This window comes from Apodemus sylvaticus, chromosome 2, assembly GCF_947179515.1.
Source record: "Apodemus sylvaticus chromosome 2, mApoSyl1.1, whole genome shotgun sequence".
Taxonomy (NCBI): domain Eukaryota; kingdom Metazoa; phylum Chordata; class Mammalia; order Rodentia; family Muridae; genus Apodemus; species Apodemus sylvaticus.
Genome location: NC_067473.1, coordinates 152,062,898 through 152,077,378, shown reverse-complemented (window position 1 = coordinate 152,077,378; position 14,481 = coordinate 152,062,898). Strand labels below are relative to the sequence as shown.

The window sequence follows — 14,481 nt, the reverse complement described above, 5'->3', positions numbered from 1 at the left end:
CTTCTGGCTCTTGTCAATCCATGCCGAGTATCATGGCCTCTTGTCTCCTTGGCAGTCTCTTGTCTTCGACTGGGACAAAGATTCTACCACCTCAGCGCCACCTTTTCTGTTCTGTAGGTAAATTTCTAGATAGACCCCAGGGCTTCTCTGAACTCATTCATCCTGGGTCTTCAGGCCTGTGGTGTCTTGTGTCTTTTCCAGAGTCCTAGGATGATTATTCTCTCAAAACTCCTCCCCTGTAGTTTAGAGAAGGTGAAAATCTCTTCTTCTAGAGACCAGCTCCACGGTGGGTACCGATACTGTAAAGATGTCAGTGTCCACCATGGCTCCCCTGGGCATCCGTGCCCTCACACCGTCCCCTGGCTCCACCTTTCCTGGTAGCAGTCTTGGGTCACCTTCAGTCTCCCTGTTGATCCCCAGAGCTGGCAGGTTTCCAGGGTGGGGATGGGGGGACGGGAGGTGGAGAGGAGACGTGAACTTCATGTTCTACCATTTAGCCCTTAACTGGGGGGGTAAACTTGAATCATCCATTGTGTTGGGTTGCCTACATCCAGTTCTTTCTATAGTCAGGTACAATCTGTTTCCACATGACCAAGAAAATAGAATACGGAGTGGAGAGATGACTCAGGGCTGACACTCTCGGCGATCCCAGGACTGGAACAGGTTCTGTAGGTCTCCACTGGGCTCCCTTGTTGTTCGCCATGATGTCATGGATGTGCAGTGTGCTCCCATCATCTGCCTTTATGTGGTAAAATACAGCTTCAAGCATGGAGTGGGTATACCTTTAATCCCAGCAACTGGGAAGCAGAGGCAGGTGAATCTTTATGAGTTGGTGATCAGCCTGATCTATATACCAAGCTCCGGGCCAGTTACAGCTACATAGAGACCCTGTTTCAAAACCATACCTCCTTAGCTTTGAACATAATAAGCGCTCATTAATGTTGGCTGCAATTAGTATCACTCTCAGAGTTGCTTAGGAGTAAAAGCAATACGAATTAACGCAGAGCTTGTAAGAAGTCCGGTTGGGCGTTGGCAGAGGTTCGAACACATTCTTGTGTAGTGTGCTGGGAGGAGCGTGCATTGTCGTCTTTATTAATAGGCTTTGGGAATTTATACTGACATGGAAATTTACAATCAACTTTTTATTTCCTCAGTTATTTGCTTTTTAAATATATATGCTTATTTATTTTAATTGTATGGGGAATAACACCCAGGGCCTTGTACGACACCCAGCCAGGACGGAGCTCAAGTCTACAGTGCCACTGTGTGGGATCTGGGGTGTCAGCGGCAGCCTCAGCAGTGACAGGTCTTCCCACTCTCCCGTCAGTGGCCCCGATGTCCACATGGGAAGAGTATCAGATGAAGGACAAGGGAAGTGAGGGGACCTCCTGCCTGCAGCGTGAGCATTGCGTGCCGAGAAGACTGTTGTCCGGGCCACGGGATGCGGCCTGTGGATTGTCTTTTCACCACGGTGTGACCTTGGGCTGATCACCACCATACCGTAACTTTAGTTACTTTGTTTTTTTTCTTATTTCTGAGAGAAGGGGTGAGAGGAGGTGATGGAGTTAACATATTGATTAGAGTTTTTGAAAAATGATACCTGAGGGATATATGCGTTCTATAGGGTCGAAGAGAGCCAGGATGGTAATCTTCAGGCCTTTGAAGTCTGTGTTGCCCTCAGCGGGTGCTGGCAATGCTCTGACCGATGGTTAACTTGATAGCCCAGCTCTGTGAGGGCAGAGCATGAGGCCCGCGGTGGTGCTTTGTCTGACACCTGAGACGCCAGTGTCTGTCTCCCGGCATAAATGTGACACCTGCTGTAGGAGGACCAGGCCCTGGCAGCTGGTACTCTGGAAGGAGAGGCCCAGCCAGAAGGAGGAGGAATCACTTAACAGGGGACAAGTGACAAGTGTCAGTCGTTCAATCAGCACATTCTTTAGCTCCAGTTGCTCCCAGGGGGCAAGCAATGGCTGGGTATCCACTGCCAGAATCGATGTGGAGACAGAGATGAGGAGGATCCAAATGCAGTGCCTGTGCCCAGTGCCTGGCACAGATCGTTGCTTAGTGAACACCAGCAGGGCCGCGGGGAGGTGAGAGAGGACCACAGAGTGCGTGGGGCAGAGAGGACATATCCATTGCTATGCCACTACCAAGTCCCCACTGCCTGTCTGCTTATTCTGTGGTCACTAAACAGAGGAGAGTCAGAGCTCCTGGCTCTGTGCAGTTTACACAGTTCTAGAGAAGTGGGGATTCTTTTTTTAAAAAAATAATTCAGTATGCATCTTTTTTTTCCTTAGATATATTCTCCGCCCCCCCCCCCCCCCCAGACAGGGTTTCTCTGTGTAGCCCTGGCTGTCCTGGAACTCACTCTGTAGACCAGGCTGGCCTCGAACTCAGAAATCCGCCTGCCTCTGCCTCCTAGAGTGCTGGGATTACAGGCGTGCGCCACCGCCCGGCAGATATATTCTTTATTTACATTTCAAATGTTATCCACTTTCTGGACTCCCCTCTGAAAACCTCCCCCCACACACCAACCCACCCACTCCCGCTTCCCTGTCCTGGCATTCCCCTACACTGGGGTATCAAGCCTTCACAGGACCAATGGCCTCTCCTCTCATTGATGTCATCAATGCCATCCTCTGCTACATATGCAGCTGGAGCCATGGGTCCCTCCATGTGTACTCTTTGGTTGGGAGTTTAGGCCCTGGGAGGTGTGGGGGTAGTGGTTGGTTCATATTGTTGTTCCTCCTATGTAGCTGCAAACCCCTTCAGCTCCTTGGGTCCTATCTCTAGCTCCTCCACTGGGGACCCCATGATCAGTTCAATGGTTGGCTGTGAGCATCCACCTCTGTATTTGTCAGGCTCTGGCAGAGCCTCTCAGGAGACAGCTATATCAGGCTCCTGTCAGCAAGCACTTGTTGGCATCTACAATAGTGTCTGGGTTTGGTAACTGTATATGGGATGGATCCCCAGGTGGGGCAGTCCCTGGATGGTCTTTCCTTCAGTCTCTGCTCCACACTTTGTCTCTGTATCTCCTCCTGTGGGTATTCTGTTCCCCCTTCTAAGAAGGACCAGAGTATCCACACTTTGGTCTTCCTTCTTCTTGAGCTTCATGTGGTCTGTGAATTGATTCTTATCTCTCAACTCTCAAATCTAAACCCCCAATTCCGGAACTGTTAGGAGGAAGAGACTTGTATCAAGTATTTTGTGAGTCAGACCCAGATAATTCACTGTTCACAGCGGGCCTGGTGGATGGAGGTGATGTTTTTATCCCCACCGTCCAGATGAAAAAGCAAGGTTAAGGAGATGCTGTAGATAGCTCAAGGTGTTACAACCATGTGTGTGTGTGTGTGTGCGTGCGTGTGCAGTTAGATCATCATTCTGAAACCTGAAGACTCATCTGTTGACCATTCGAATCTCATATCTCAGAAACACGTAGACATAACCTGTGACCTGCAGGTGAGGGCCTGGGTGCATTTAACATCACTGAGTTTCTTTTTTTTTTTTTTCTTTTTTTTTTTCCCCGAGACAGGGTTTCTCTGTGTAGCCCTGGCTGTCCTGGAACTCACTTTGTAGACCAGGCTGGCCTCGAACTCAGAAATCCTCCTGCCTCTGCCTCCCAAGTACTGGGATTAAAGGCATGCACCACCACCGCCTGTCGTCACTGAGTGTCTTGTCTTTTTCTCGGTGGAACTACCCTTGGCCACAGAGAGAGCCTTCAGACGTAGAGGAATAGAACTGGTCAATTGAGAGTTCTTCACTTAGTATAGACCTGAGTTCAGTTCTGAGTTCAGCAAGGAAGCCAGGGCTTTACAGCCAATAGGTGGATTTAAGGAAGTCAGTCAATGCTCAGTTACCAAGAAGAGACATCAAAAGCATTCTAGCTAAATTAGCCTATTAGGTTCTTCTAAAAAGGGGAGGGGCGGGGCGGAGGCCGGAAAGATGGCTCAGCAATTTAGAGCAGTTGCTGTGCAGTTGTGAGAACCAGGGTTCAGATCCCAGCACTCATGTAATAAGCTGGGCATCTTACACGTGTGCAGGGGGATGAGACAGGAGCATTGCTAGGGCTTGCTGGCTTTCAGTCTTGCTGAGAAAATATGAACCTCAGGTTCATGGAGAGACCTAGCCTCAAATAGGTATGGAGTGACACTGAGGAGAACACCTGATGCCTTCTGGTCTGCATGTGTGTATTCTCCCTACACACACACACACACACACACACACACACACACACACACATACTGGTGTTTGTTAAGGCTGGTGTTTTTGTTTTTAATTATGTGTCTGTGCATGTATCCCTGGAGGCCAGAAGTTCCCATAACTTAATATGACTGAATATCTGTGTAGTAACCCGCGGCCTATATCCATAGCTAAGGCCTCTGGCTCCAGGACATCTCAAAGCTCTGCTAAAGAGTAGCTGCAGGAGAAAGTGTACGTGATGACTGACATTGGCTTGTGAGGGCTATCTTCTCTAATCTTGGAAGACCAATAGATCTGTGGCTGAGAGCTCCAAGCTCCTCTTTCCGCATCTGTAAGACAAGAATGATCGCACCTGACCTAACTCCAGCATCTGAAAAGGCTCAGATGCCACCATACCTCTGAGATGCTTTCCAAACACATACACCAAAACCACATAAGAAAAGCAGCCTTGCCCTGCCTCAAGCTCCAGTCTGTGACTCCGTGCCCATCCCCCCAAGCGTCAGTGCCTAACACTCCTGCACACTGTGATGTCTACCTTCTGTGTGGTTCACACACTGACTGTACTCTGTCTTGCTATGTAGCCCAGGCTGGCCTTAGATTCAGCAACCCTGCCTCTGTTCCCCTAGATTTTTGGTGTGTTATAAGCATCTGCCGCCATACTTAGCTGTTTATTCTCTGGTTTTGTTTAGTTAGCTGTGTCCTGTTGGTGCTCACACAGGGATCCTGTGACACTTGTGCCTTCTGCCAACTGTTCATTCCCAAGGGTGAATGACTGTCAAACTCCTTTTATGTGATCCCCTGCCCCCTCCAGAGGCGCTTCAGTCTGACTCCTCTTGAGCAGAGCCTATGTTGTACTAGGCATGAACTCCAGAGCTGAGATGTAACCCAGCCCCTCAAGGGCATCTTAATAAAGCAGCCCAGTGGGGCTGGAGAGATGGTTCAGAGGTTAAGAGCACTGACTGACTCTTCCGAAGATCCTAAGTTCAAATCCCAGCAACTACATGGTGGCTCACAACCATCTATAATGAGATCTGACATCCTCTTCTGGTGTGTCTGAAGATAGCTACTGTCTACTTGCATATAATAAATAAATAAATCTTTAAAAAAATAAAAAATAAATAAAGCAGCCCGGTGGAGAGGCCCTGCTCGCCCAGGTTCTCACCGTACCCTTGTTACTCTTTGTTCTGTGACCCCAGATTGGTCATTTCAGCAGCTTTCCTCCCATTTTCCTGGACTGAGGATGGAGTGATCTTAAACACTGGTTTGATGGTTCCCGAGTCTGACTTAAGGCCTACAGTGTTGTAAGTTCGCTTACTGTAAGCCCAACACCCCTGCCCAGCTGTTCTCTCTATAGTCAAGAAGGCACGGGCGTCTAGTGACTCACAGACTGACCACTGGGCTCCGACTCTTCCCACCCTTACCTTGCCTCTCTTTGTGTGGGAATGCTTGCTTGCACATCAACACTTTCCTGCTCCCTCCTTCCCACCAGGGTTCTTTCTGCCTCCTCAGTTGTGTGCAAACTCAGTTCCAGCGCAGAGACAAGTGTATCTCAAATAGCCCCAGATCAGTGCAGAACCAACTTTGTAGGACAAATACAAAGGCCTGGGCTCCCTTTCTCCTGCCTCCCCCAGTTCTGGTTCTATCTATCGATCCTAATATCAGAGAGAAGCACCCCTTCCCCTTCCATCTCCCCTAATCCTCTGCTGCTGCCCTGGAAATGACCTTTGCCTCCATTTCTTGCCTGGGCCTTTGAGAAATCACCCACTGTGAGCAACTAGGTAAGAATCATGTAGTGGGACTCCATGGTACGTGATGATAGCCCGCCTTACCTGGCAGAGTTCCTTCTCTGACTTGGGGACAGCCCAGGTCTTTCCCGCCACCTGCCTCACCCATTTCATGCCTACTTTGTGAGGTGGAACGCGAAAAGAAGCCACTCGCCTCTCTTATCTCTCCCTCTTTAATCTTACAGATTTATGGGCTCCTGAGGTAAGTTGGCCTTGCTCTTTTCTTCTTCCCTTCCACAGGGTACGGCAGCTGGCGAGAACTGGCCAAGGCCCTAGCCAGCAAGAACATCCCTGCTGTTGATCCGAATCTCCAATTTTATCGTCCCCAGCGCCTCAGCCTCAAGGTATGTGGCATGGCCAGTCTGTTTTCTACCCTCCTTGCTCCATGCTGGGTCAGTCAGGGCCGTCAGTTGCCCTCAGTTGATCCACAGCCTTGAGGGAGATCTTCTCTGTGGTATGTGCAGAGGGGAGACTTCTGGTAGAACCCCAGTCTAGCCTTGGAGTTCTAGCTGAGTGCAGATATCTGTCTTGCCTTCCTCAAAGCCCCAGTGGGCCTATTTGTTTAGGCTTTTTTTGCACCATTGTTCACATTATCCAAGTCTGACCTGTTCTAGGCATGTGGCATGTCTCAGACAACACATCCTAAGCTAGGGGTGTGTATGGCTTAGAGGTAGAGCTTTTGCCTAGCTTGTGTGAAGCCTTATATTTCAGCCCCACCTGTACACGTGTGCGCGCGCGCGCACACACACACACACGCACACACACACACACACACACAGCATTCCTGCTTATTATCCAACATATCCTGGAGTCAGGACTACTCCTGATAACAGAACCAGACACAGACACAGACACATGGTACCAGGGGTGCTAAAGTAGACAAATGCCCTTCCCTGCAAACAGCTGGGGTATAGTTTGTCATGAAGCATTTCCCTATAGTGTTTCTCAGGTGGGAGATTAGGGAAACTGAGGGCCATTCCAATTTGGACCCTCCTCCCACCCCTAACCCCTGCAACCATTGACAATAGAGCAGAAATGGATCCTTAAAGCTGGATGAGACCAGAGTAGCTCTGTGGACCCCTATGGTAGGGAGGACCTGGAGTGTCTTTGAGGGGCTCCCATTTGTTGAGACCAGTGATGAACCTGGATACAACTTGGGGACGGGAGTTGGAGGAATAAGAAATCACAGCTCCTGCTCCAAGGGGGTCCAGAGTCCATTTTTTCTTATGGTTGAAAAATTTAGGGAAGTGAACAGAAACAGGCGTGCCTGTGGACAAGCCTGAGATATTCTCCTCAGGGATGTGGTGTAAATAATGAGAGACAGTGTCACTTAAGCTGACTAGCCTCCTTGAAGCAGGGACTATGTCCCATGACCCCCTCCTACTCTACAGACAGCTTCAAGGAGCCCAGGATCCTGTCTTGTCTTCAATTTCTTAATCATATTTTCACCAAGCTCATTCTTTGTTTTTCTGATAGGACCAAGAAATTGCCCGAAGTAGGAATAGGAACAGTAGCTACTTGAAGTGGAACAGGCCTGTCCCCTGGCTCTCAGAGGTAAAGGTCTCTACTGAACCTGGTCTGTGTGTACGGGGTGAAGGTGGTACTCTATCTGCGTGTATGTGTATTTCTTGGTTAGCCCAGAAGAAAGCGTTAGATCCCTTGGAACTGGAATTATAGACAGTTGTAGGTGCTGGGAATTGAACCCTGGTCCTCTGGAAGAGCAGCTAGTGCTCTTAACCACTGAGCCATCTCTCTAGCCCCTGAACCTGGTCTTTAAAGGGACTTAAACAGATGAAATGGGAGCACAAGCATTTGCTGCAGGCCTACTGTGTGCCTATCCATCTCCCATCAGCTGTTTTGACTCTGTAAGGTAGTATCCTGTTGACCGAGCTTTCTGTTACTAGAGCAACCTGACACAACCCACAGGATAAGGGAGAAGGGTAACCTCAGTCATGGTATCAGAGGTTTTAGCTCTCGCTTGGGTAGCTCTGCTGCTTTGGGCCTGTGTAGCACAGCACGTTGAGGTGAGAGCTAGAGGGAGGTTACTCTAACATCAGGGAAGCAAAGAAGAGGGGGGAGGACTGGTCCTAACATCCCTCCAGCAACCAGCCTCTGAGACTTGTTTCCTTAGGCTCCTCCTGTTCCCAGTAGCACTGCAGGCTGGGACTTATGGGCATTTCCGAGACACTGTAGATCCAAACTGTAGTGGCCATTATCCATATTTTATAGGTGGGAAAGCAGTGTCTAGGGAAGTTACATGCCTTTCATGGCTATGCCAATCCCCAGTCTTAAAGATAACAACCTCCCCAAGAGTTCTTCCAGGAAGAAAGGAATCCATTGTTTAAAAAAGATTTAAAAGAACAAAACAAAAACAAATCTTAAAAGCCCACTGTGCAGGGCTACTGTTCTTGGAAATCCACATTAGCATATGAAAGATTCTGAGAAGTCCTGGGGAAATCTGTTTAGCTTGGTTTAGCTCAGCAGGTCCCAAATTTATTTGCCCCTGAATTGCCTTTTCCATAAATGCCTGTTAGAATTCTGAGCCACCGATGTTCTAAAGGAACATGCGTTAGGAATCTGCCCCAGAAAGCAGTTGGTGTGGGTCCAAAACTCACAACCAGGTACAGTGGCACGGCAGGCCAGTCAGTCATTTGAGCCGGCACAGCAAAGCAACAGTCTGTTCCTTAACAAAACCGCAGCCATCCTGAAATCGTTTACTTATGGGCATTGGAATTTTTATTTATCTTTTTAATGAGCTTGTACATGCACAAGATACCTGGAGTCCACGCTTATTCCAGAACTCTGGGAGAGAGCATGGTGCTCTGGGGAGTCGTCTTTTACAGGCTGTTTAGAGCCCAGGATCTTCATCTTGGGGCCTGGGGTAGAGACGCCTTTTCTTGGCTGTGTGGTGTGGGCCTGACTATTGTTGCTCCTGCTACAGATTGATCTTGCAGCTTGGGTGGTTTGATTTCCAACCCACCCACACAAGAGCAAGAGCGAAGGAGACAATGTTAGCCCCTCTACTCGGTGATACTGTCTGTTCTAAAGCCCAGTGGGAGGGGGGATTACAATGCTGGCACAGTCCTTCTAGGTGACATCACCAGGCCACTGGAGGCTGTGAGCTGAGCCATTGCTTTAAAGATCGGTTGCTCTGGGATCTAGCCTTCGCTCTAATAGGGCAGCTCAGATTCTTTCTCTCTTTCTTTCTTCCTTCCTTCCTTCCTTCCTTCCTTCCTTCCTTCCTTCCTTCCTTTCTTTCTTTCTTTTTACTTTTTTCATTGTTTGTTTTTGAGACAGGGTCTCCTAGTACCCAGGCTGGCTGTAGAGTTGTCTCAACTGTGTAGCTGAGAATGAACTTGAACTCCTTTTAATCCTCTGCCTTCATCTCCCGAGGGCTAGGATTACAGGTGTGTGTGTGTGTGTGTGTGTGGTGTGTGTGTGCCAGTGCTAGTGCTTCAGCACCTTCTTGTTCTCTCTTTCTCCGTCTCCCTCTCCCCCCTCCCTTTCCCTCCCCCTTCTCCCTCTCCCTCCCCACCCCCCACCCCCATTTTGGAGACAGGATCTCACTATGTAGCTCAAGCTAGCCTGAAAGTTATGATCCTCCAGCTTTGCCTTCCTGAATACTGGAATTATAGGCACGTGCCACCATTATCTGTTCTAGAATTGACATTCTGTTTTGAGAAAAAGAGGCCTTGGCTGGGCTGGAGCTCACAGAGCCTGCCTCTGCCTATAGAGCACTGAGGTTCAAGGCGTGTGCTACCATACCCAGACAGAATCAACCTTTTTTTTTGTTTTTTGGGTTTCTTTCGTTGGTGGGTTGGTGGGTTGGTGGGTTGGTGGGTTGGTTGGTTGGTTTTGGAGACAGTGTTTTCCCGTGTAGCCCTGGCCGCCCTATTCTGTAGACCAGACTGGCCTCGAACTCACGGAGATCCACCTGCTGCTGCCTCCCATGTACTGTGGTTAAAGGCATATGCCACCACCACCTGGCCAGAATTGACTTTTAAGAGAACTATTTGGTAACCTAGTACATGTATGTGACCTTTCAGTGGTAAATGACCGATTTCCATGGATTTCATTTTTAAACGTCAAAAGATTGAAAATCCTCAATCTTTATAAATTTTAGAGAGTCCCTGATTTCTTAGGACGGGGCGATGAGTAACGGTCACTCCGGCCCAGATTCCTCATCCCTCCCATGATGGGGACTTCTGTGTGCCCAGCTCAGTGGCTTTCGGATTAGGGTGCCCACCCCCTTTGTAGGCAGTGTGTCTGAGAAGCTGAAGTTGGTGGAGAGTCTTCCTCTAAGTGAGCACTTGAGGCTTTTCCTCTCTGCCGAGGCAGCAGTCATAGCTGCCGTCCTCAGTGTGTCAGAGTAGGACTAAGCAGGCGGGACAGCTGGGACTGTGTATGAAATACCTGTCCTTAGGAACTCCCGGTCCACTGGCAAACTCCAATGCCAGCCATCTCATCTGCTGGCCAGTGTGCAGGTCCATTAGAACACTCTGTCCACCCAGGACATTCCTCCAAACAAAAATAATTACAAGGGCCAGGTGGTGATGGTACATATCTTTAATCCCAGCACTTGGGAGGCAGATCTCTGTGAGTTTAAGGCCAGTCTGGTCTGCAGAATGAGTGCATTCTAGAACAGTCAGGGCCACACAGAGAGACGCTGTCTTAAAAAAATAAAATAAAATAAAAATAATAAAATAATTATATAAATAATTATTGTAGTAATTATTTATTACAATATATAATAATATTATTAATATTATATTACAATATATAATAATAATATTAAAATAATAGTAATATTAATTACTATAAGCAGAAACTTGGTGAACACAGCCAACCTAAGCAAGTTACAGATTTACAAGATAAAGTTTCTCACCTGTGAACAGAGGCAGGCCATAGACTCAAGACTTTTGCTTTATTTGTTTCCAGTGCTTAATCCAGAGCTTTACACATTGTTTGGAGTTTTTTAATCTTTTGTTTTTAGGTTCTGTTCGGGTTTGTTCTTGTTTTGCTGTTCCTTTGCTTTGTTTGTTTAGACATGAAGCCTAAAGCTGTTTCAAGCTTACATTAGCTCAGACTATCTTACATTACATTAGCTCAGGTTATCTTAGACCCCTCGGTGATTTCTTGCCTCTGGATCGCAGGCTTGCGTGTCACTGCTTGTGGAGGGGACAGAAGACAACTTTCAGGAATCAGATCCCAGCAGCTCTACTGTGGGATGGCAGGGTCTGTTGTGTGCCGAGGTCTTTGTGGTTGCCCCTGCTCCTCTCCTCTCATGGTGGAACTGCTGGGATTGCAGACTCAGTTCACTGCACCCAGATTTTTACACTGCTGAAGATAGAATTCAGGCTGCTGGCTTGTGGGGCAAGTGCTTTCACCACTGAGACTTTGTTACTGCTTTTTATTTATTTTTTAGTTTGTTTGTTTGTTCGGGACAGGGTTTCTCTGTGGAGCCCTAGCTGTAGACGGGCTGGCCTCAAACTGACAGAGGTCTACCCTACCTAGTGCTGGGATTAAAGTTGTGTGCTTTGTGTGGCTTTGTTGCTGCTTTTTAAAAAAGAATTTTAGAGAGAGGTCTGATGGTATCAACAATCCCAGCACTCAGGAGTCTGAGGCAGGTGGATTCCTCTGGGTTTAGGAGCAGCCTAGGCTACATGTTGAGACCTTATCTTTTTTTTTTTTTTTTTTAAGATTTATTTATTTATTTATTTATTTAGTATTTATTTTAAGTACACTGTAGCTGTCTTCAGACACACCAGAAGAGGGCATCAGATCTCATTACAGATGGCTGTGAGCCACCATGTGGTTGCTGGGATTTGAACTCAGTATCTCTAGAAGAGCAGTCAGTACTCTTAACCACTGAACCATCACTCCAGCCCGAGACCTTATCTTACAAACAAAACAAGAACAAAACAAAACTTTGATTGATCTAGTTCATATCCCTTACAAGTTTCAGTGTGTAACCCCGTAGCTTTTGGTATATTAACAGAGGTGTGCTTCATCTTAGACGTATCTTGCTGGCTCAGCCACTCAGTTGCACAGCATTTGCTTGAAAGAAAGGCTTGAGCCTCAGATACAGTTCACAGGCCGGGGATGTAGCCGGTGGGCCTAGCATGTACCAAACCCCTGAGACCCTCCCCAGCACTGCATATGAACTGCAATGGTGACACAGACTCCTAATCTCAGCATTCAGGAGGTAGAGGCAGGAGGCTCAGAAGTTTACCATCTTCCTTGGCTACATAGCAAGATTGAAGCCAGCCTGTGCTACAGGGGACCTTGTGTCAAAAAAGAAAAAGAAAACCCTGCATCCCCAGCCATCCTCTCTACCACGCTTTGTCCTAGCCCTCAGTGCAATGATGTCTACTTTCTTTATAATTAAAAAGTATCTATTGTATGTGTATGAGTGTTTTTCCAAATGTATGTACCACATGTATTCCTGGCGCCCATGGAGGCCAGAAGATGTCAGATTCCCAGATCTAGAGCTATAGATGGTTGTTAGCCACCATGTGGGTATTGGGAACTGAACCCATATCCTCTGTAAGAGCCAAGTTGTCCACTTCCTGTCCTGGATACTTCATAGAAATGGAATCATGAGCTGGGTGGTGGTGATGCATTGCTTTAATCCCAGCAAAGGCAGGTATCTCTGGGTTCAAGGCCAGCCTGGTGCTATAGAGTAAGTTCCAGGATAGCCAGAGCTACATAGAGAAACTGTGTCTCAACAAAAACAGAAGGAGAGACAGAGACAGAGAGAGGGTTAGAGGGGAAGAGGCGGGAGGGAGAGAGAGGCTCGGAGAGAGAGACAGAAAGACAGAGAAGGGGGGGGTGAGAGGAGTCATGGAATGTGTCCCCGGTCTGGCTCCTTCCACTTGAGAGGATTCCAGTTCATCCGCAAGGTGGTGTGGCATGTTTCCTTCCTCACTGTGGCCGTGTAAGATGGCGTAGCATGGATCAGCCATACTTTAAAACTTACCCAGCTGAGACAGCAGAAGGGATGACTCACTGTGTGTATGTCACGTTTGTAACTGAAAACAGAGTGTGACAGTCCAAAACAACTCTCAGGGACTGTCATGGTCCTATCAAAGTGGCCTTTGGTGATGTAATGGCAGTTACAGATCCACTGCGAGGAACATTCTAGACAGCAGCGCCAGCTCCCTGGCCTGCAGGGCACGGCTGTCCACCCGCGTGACTGCCAGTCTTCTTCCTTGGCTTCAGCCTGCGCATTGCTGCTCCCTCTCTGCGTCTCTCATGGGACAGAAGTTCCTAGGAGGATGCGGAGACAGGAAGAACTGTATTCCACATCCCGTTTATCCCTCCCTTTGGTAGACAGATTGTTGCTCGTCTGGGGTCGTGCTCAAGCTGTGGTGGACACTGGTGTGAGATTTGCTGTGGATGAGGCTTGCCTGGTTTCAGAGCCCACATGGCCGTGGCGCCGGCACACTGGGGTCACACGGTGAGACACCTATAGCAGTCAGTTCCTTATGAGTGGGATGTTCCACCCATTAGGCTCCACAGAACAGCTCTCCAGCCTACCCCCAAGCTTGGGAGCATTTGAAGCCCCTTCATTCCATAGGGGAGCACCCTCAGGTTGAGAGCAGACCAGAAATTAGGAGTCTGGCTCGTTGGTAGTGTTTATCTCGCTGGTATGAGACCCCCAGATTCAATTTCCAGCATTGCTTAAAGAATAAAAGTAGGTCTGGGCGGTGGTGACGCACACCTGTAATCCCAGCACTCTGGGAGGCAGAGGCAGGCGGATTTCTGAGTTCCAGGCCAGCCTGGTCTACAGAGTGAGTTCTAGGACAGCCAGGGCTACACAGAGAAACCCTGTCTCGAAAAAACAAAATCAAAAAAAAAAAAAAAAAAAAAAAAAGAATAAAAGTAGGGAGGAATAGATGGAGTTTTCAGAACTCTGCCCAGGAATCTGGTGTGTAGGAACCAGTGGCACACAGAGGTCAGGAGGCTTCACTGGTCCCAAGCTGAAGCACCCATTAGGTGTGCTGGCTTGTGACAGGGCAGCAGCAGCAGCAGCAGCACGCTACAGCAAGGGTCAGCCAGTGCTCACAGCCGAGGAAACTGATCTCCCCAAGCATAGGTGACACCAACCGGTGTGTACATCTCAAGTCGTAGTCTTTTGAGCTCTATTTACCATCTACCTACCTATCTATCTATCTATCTATCTATCTATCTATCTATCTATCATCTACCTATCTATCATCTACCTATCTCTATTTATTCATATCTATCTACCTACCTACCCACTTATCTATCTCTATCCCGCCTCCTCTCCAGTTAAGTGCTTTATAAATCACTTGAGCTACAGGGCCGTGATGGCGCACGCCTTTAGTTTCAGCGCTTGGGAGACAGAGGCAGACAGATTTCTGAGTTTCAGGCCAGCCTGGTCTACAGAGTGAGTTACAGGATAGCCAGGGCTACACAGAGAAACCCTGTCTCAAAAAACCAAAATAAAATAAAATAAAATAAAATAAAATAA

At 48.1% G+C, this 14,481-nt stretch overlaps 1 protein-coding gene across 2 annotated transcripts in view; it reads left to right on the top strand.

Moving 5' to 3' along the window:
* The window catches only part of B4galnt3 (beta-1,4-N-acetyl-galactosaminyltransferase 3), a 102,242-nt gene that overhangs the window by 60,844 nt on the left and 26,917 nt on the right, over nucleotides 1-14,481 (top strand). For both annotated transcript variants that reach the window (XM_052174732.1, XM_052174731.1), the window contains exons 2-3: nucleotides 6,225-6,328; nucleotides 7,461-7,538. In XM_052174732.1, the coding sequence (XP_052030692.1) occupies nucleotides 6,225-6,328; nucleotides 7,461-7,538 (182 nt within the window). The remainder of the gene's footprint in view (nucleotides 1-6,224; nucleotides 6,329-7,460; nucleotides 7,539-14,481) is intronic.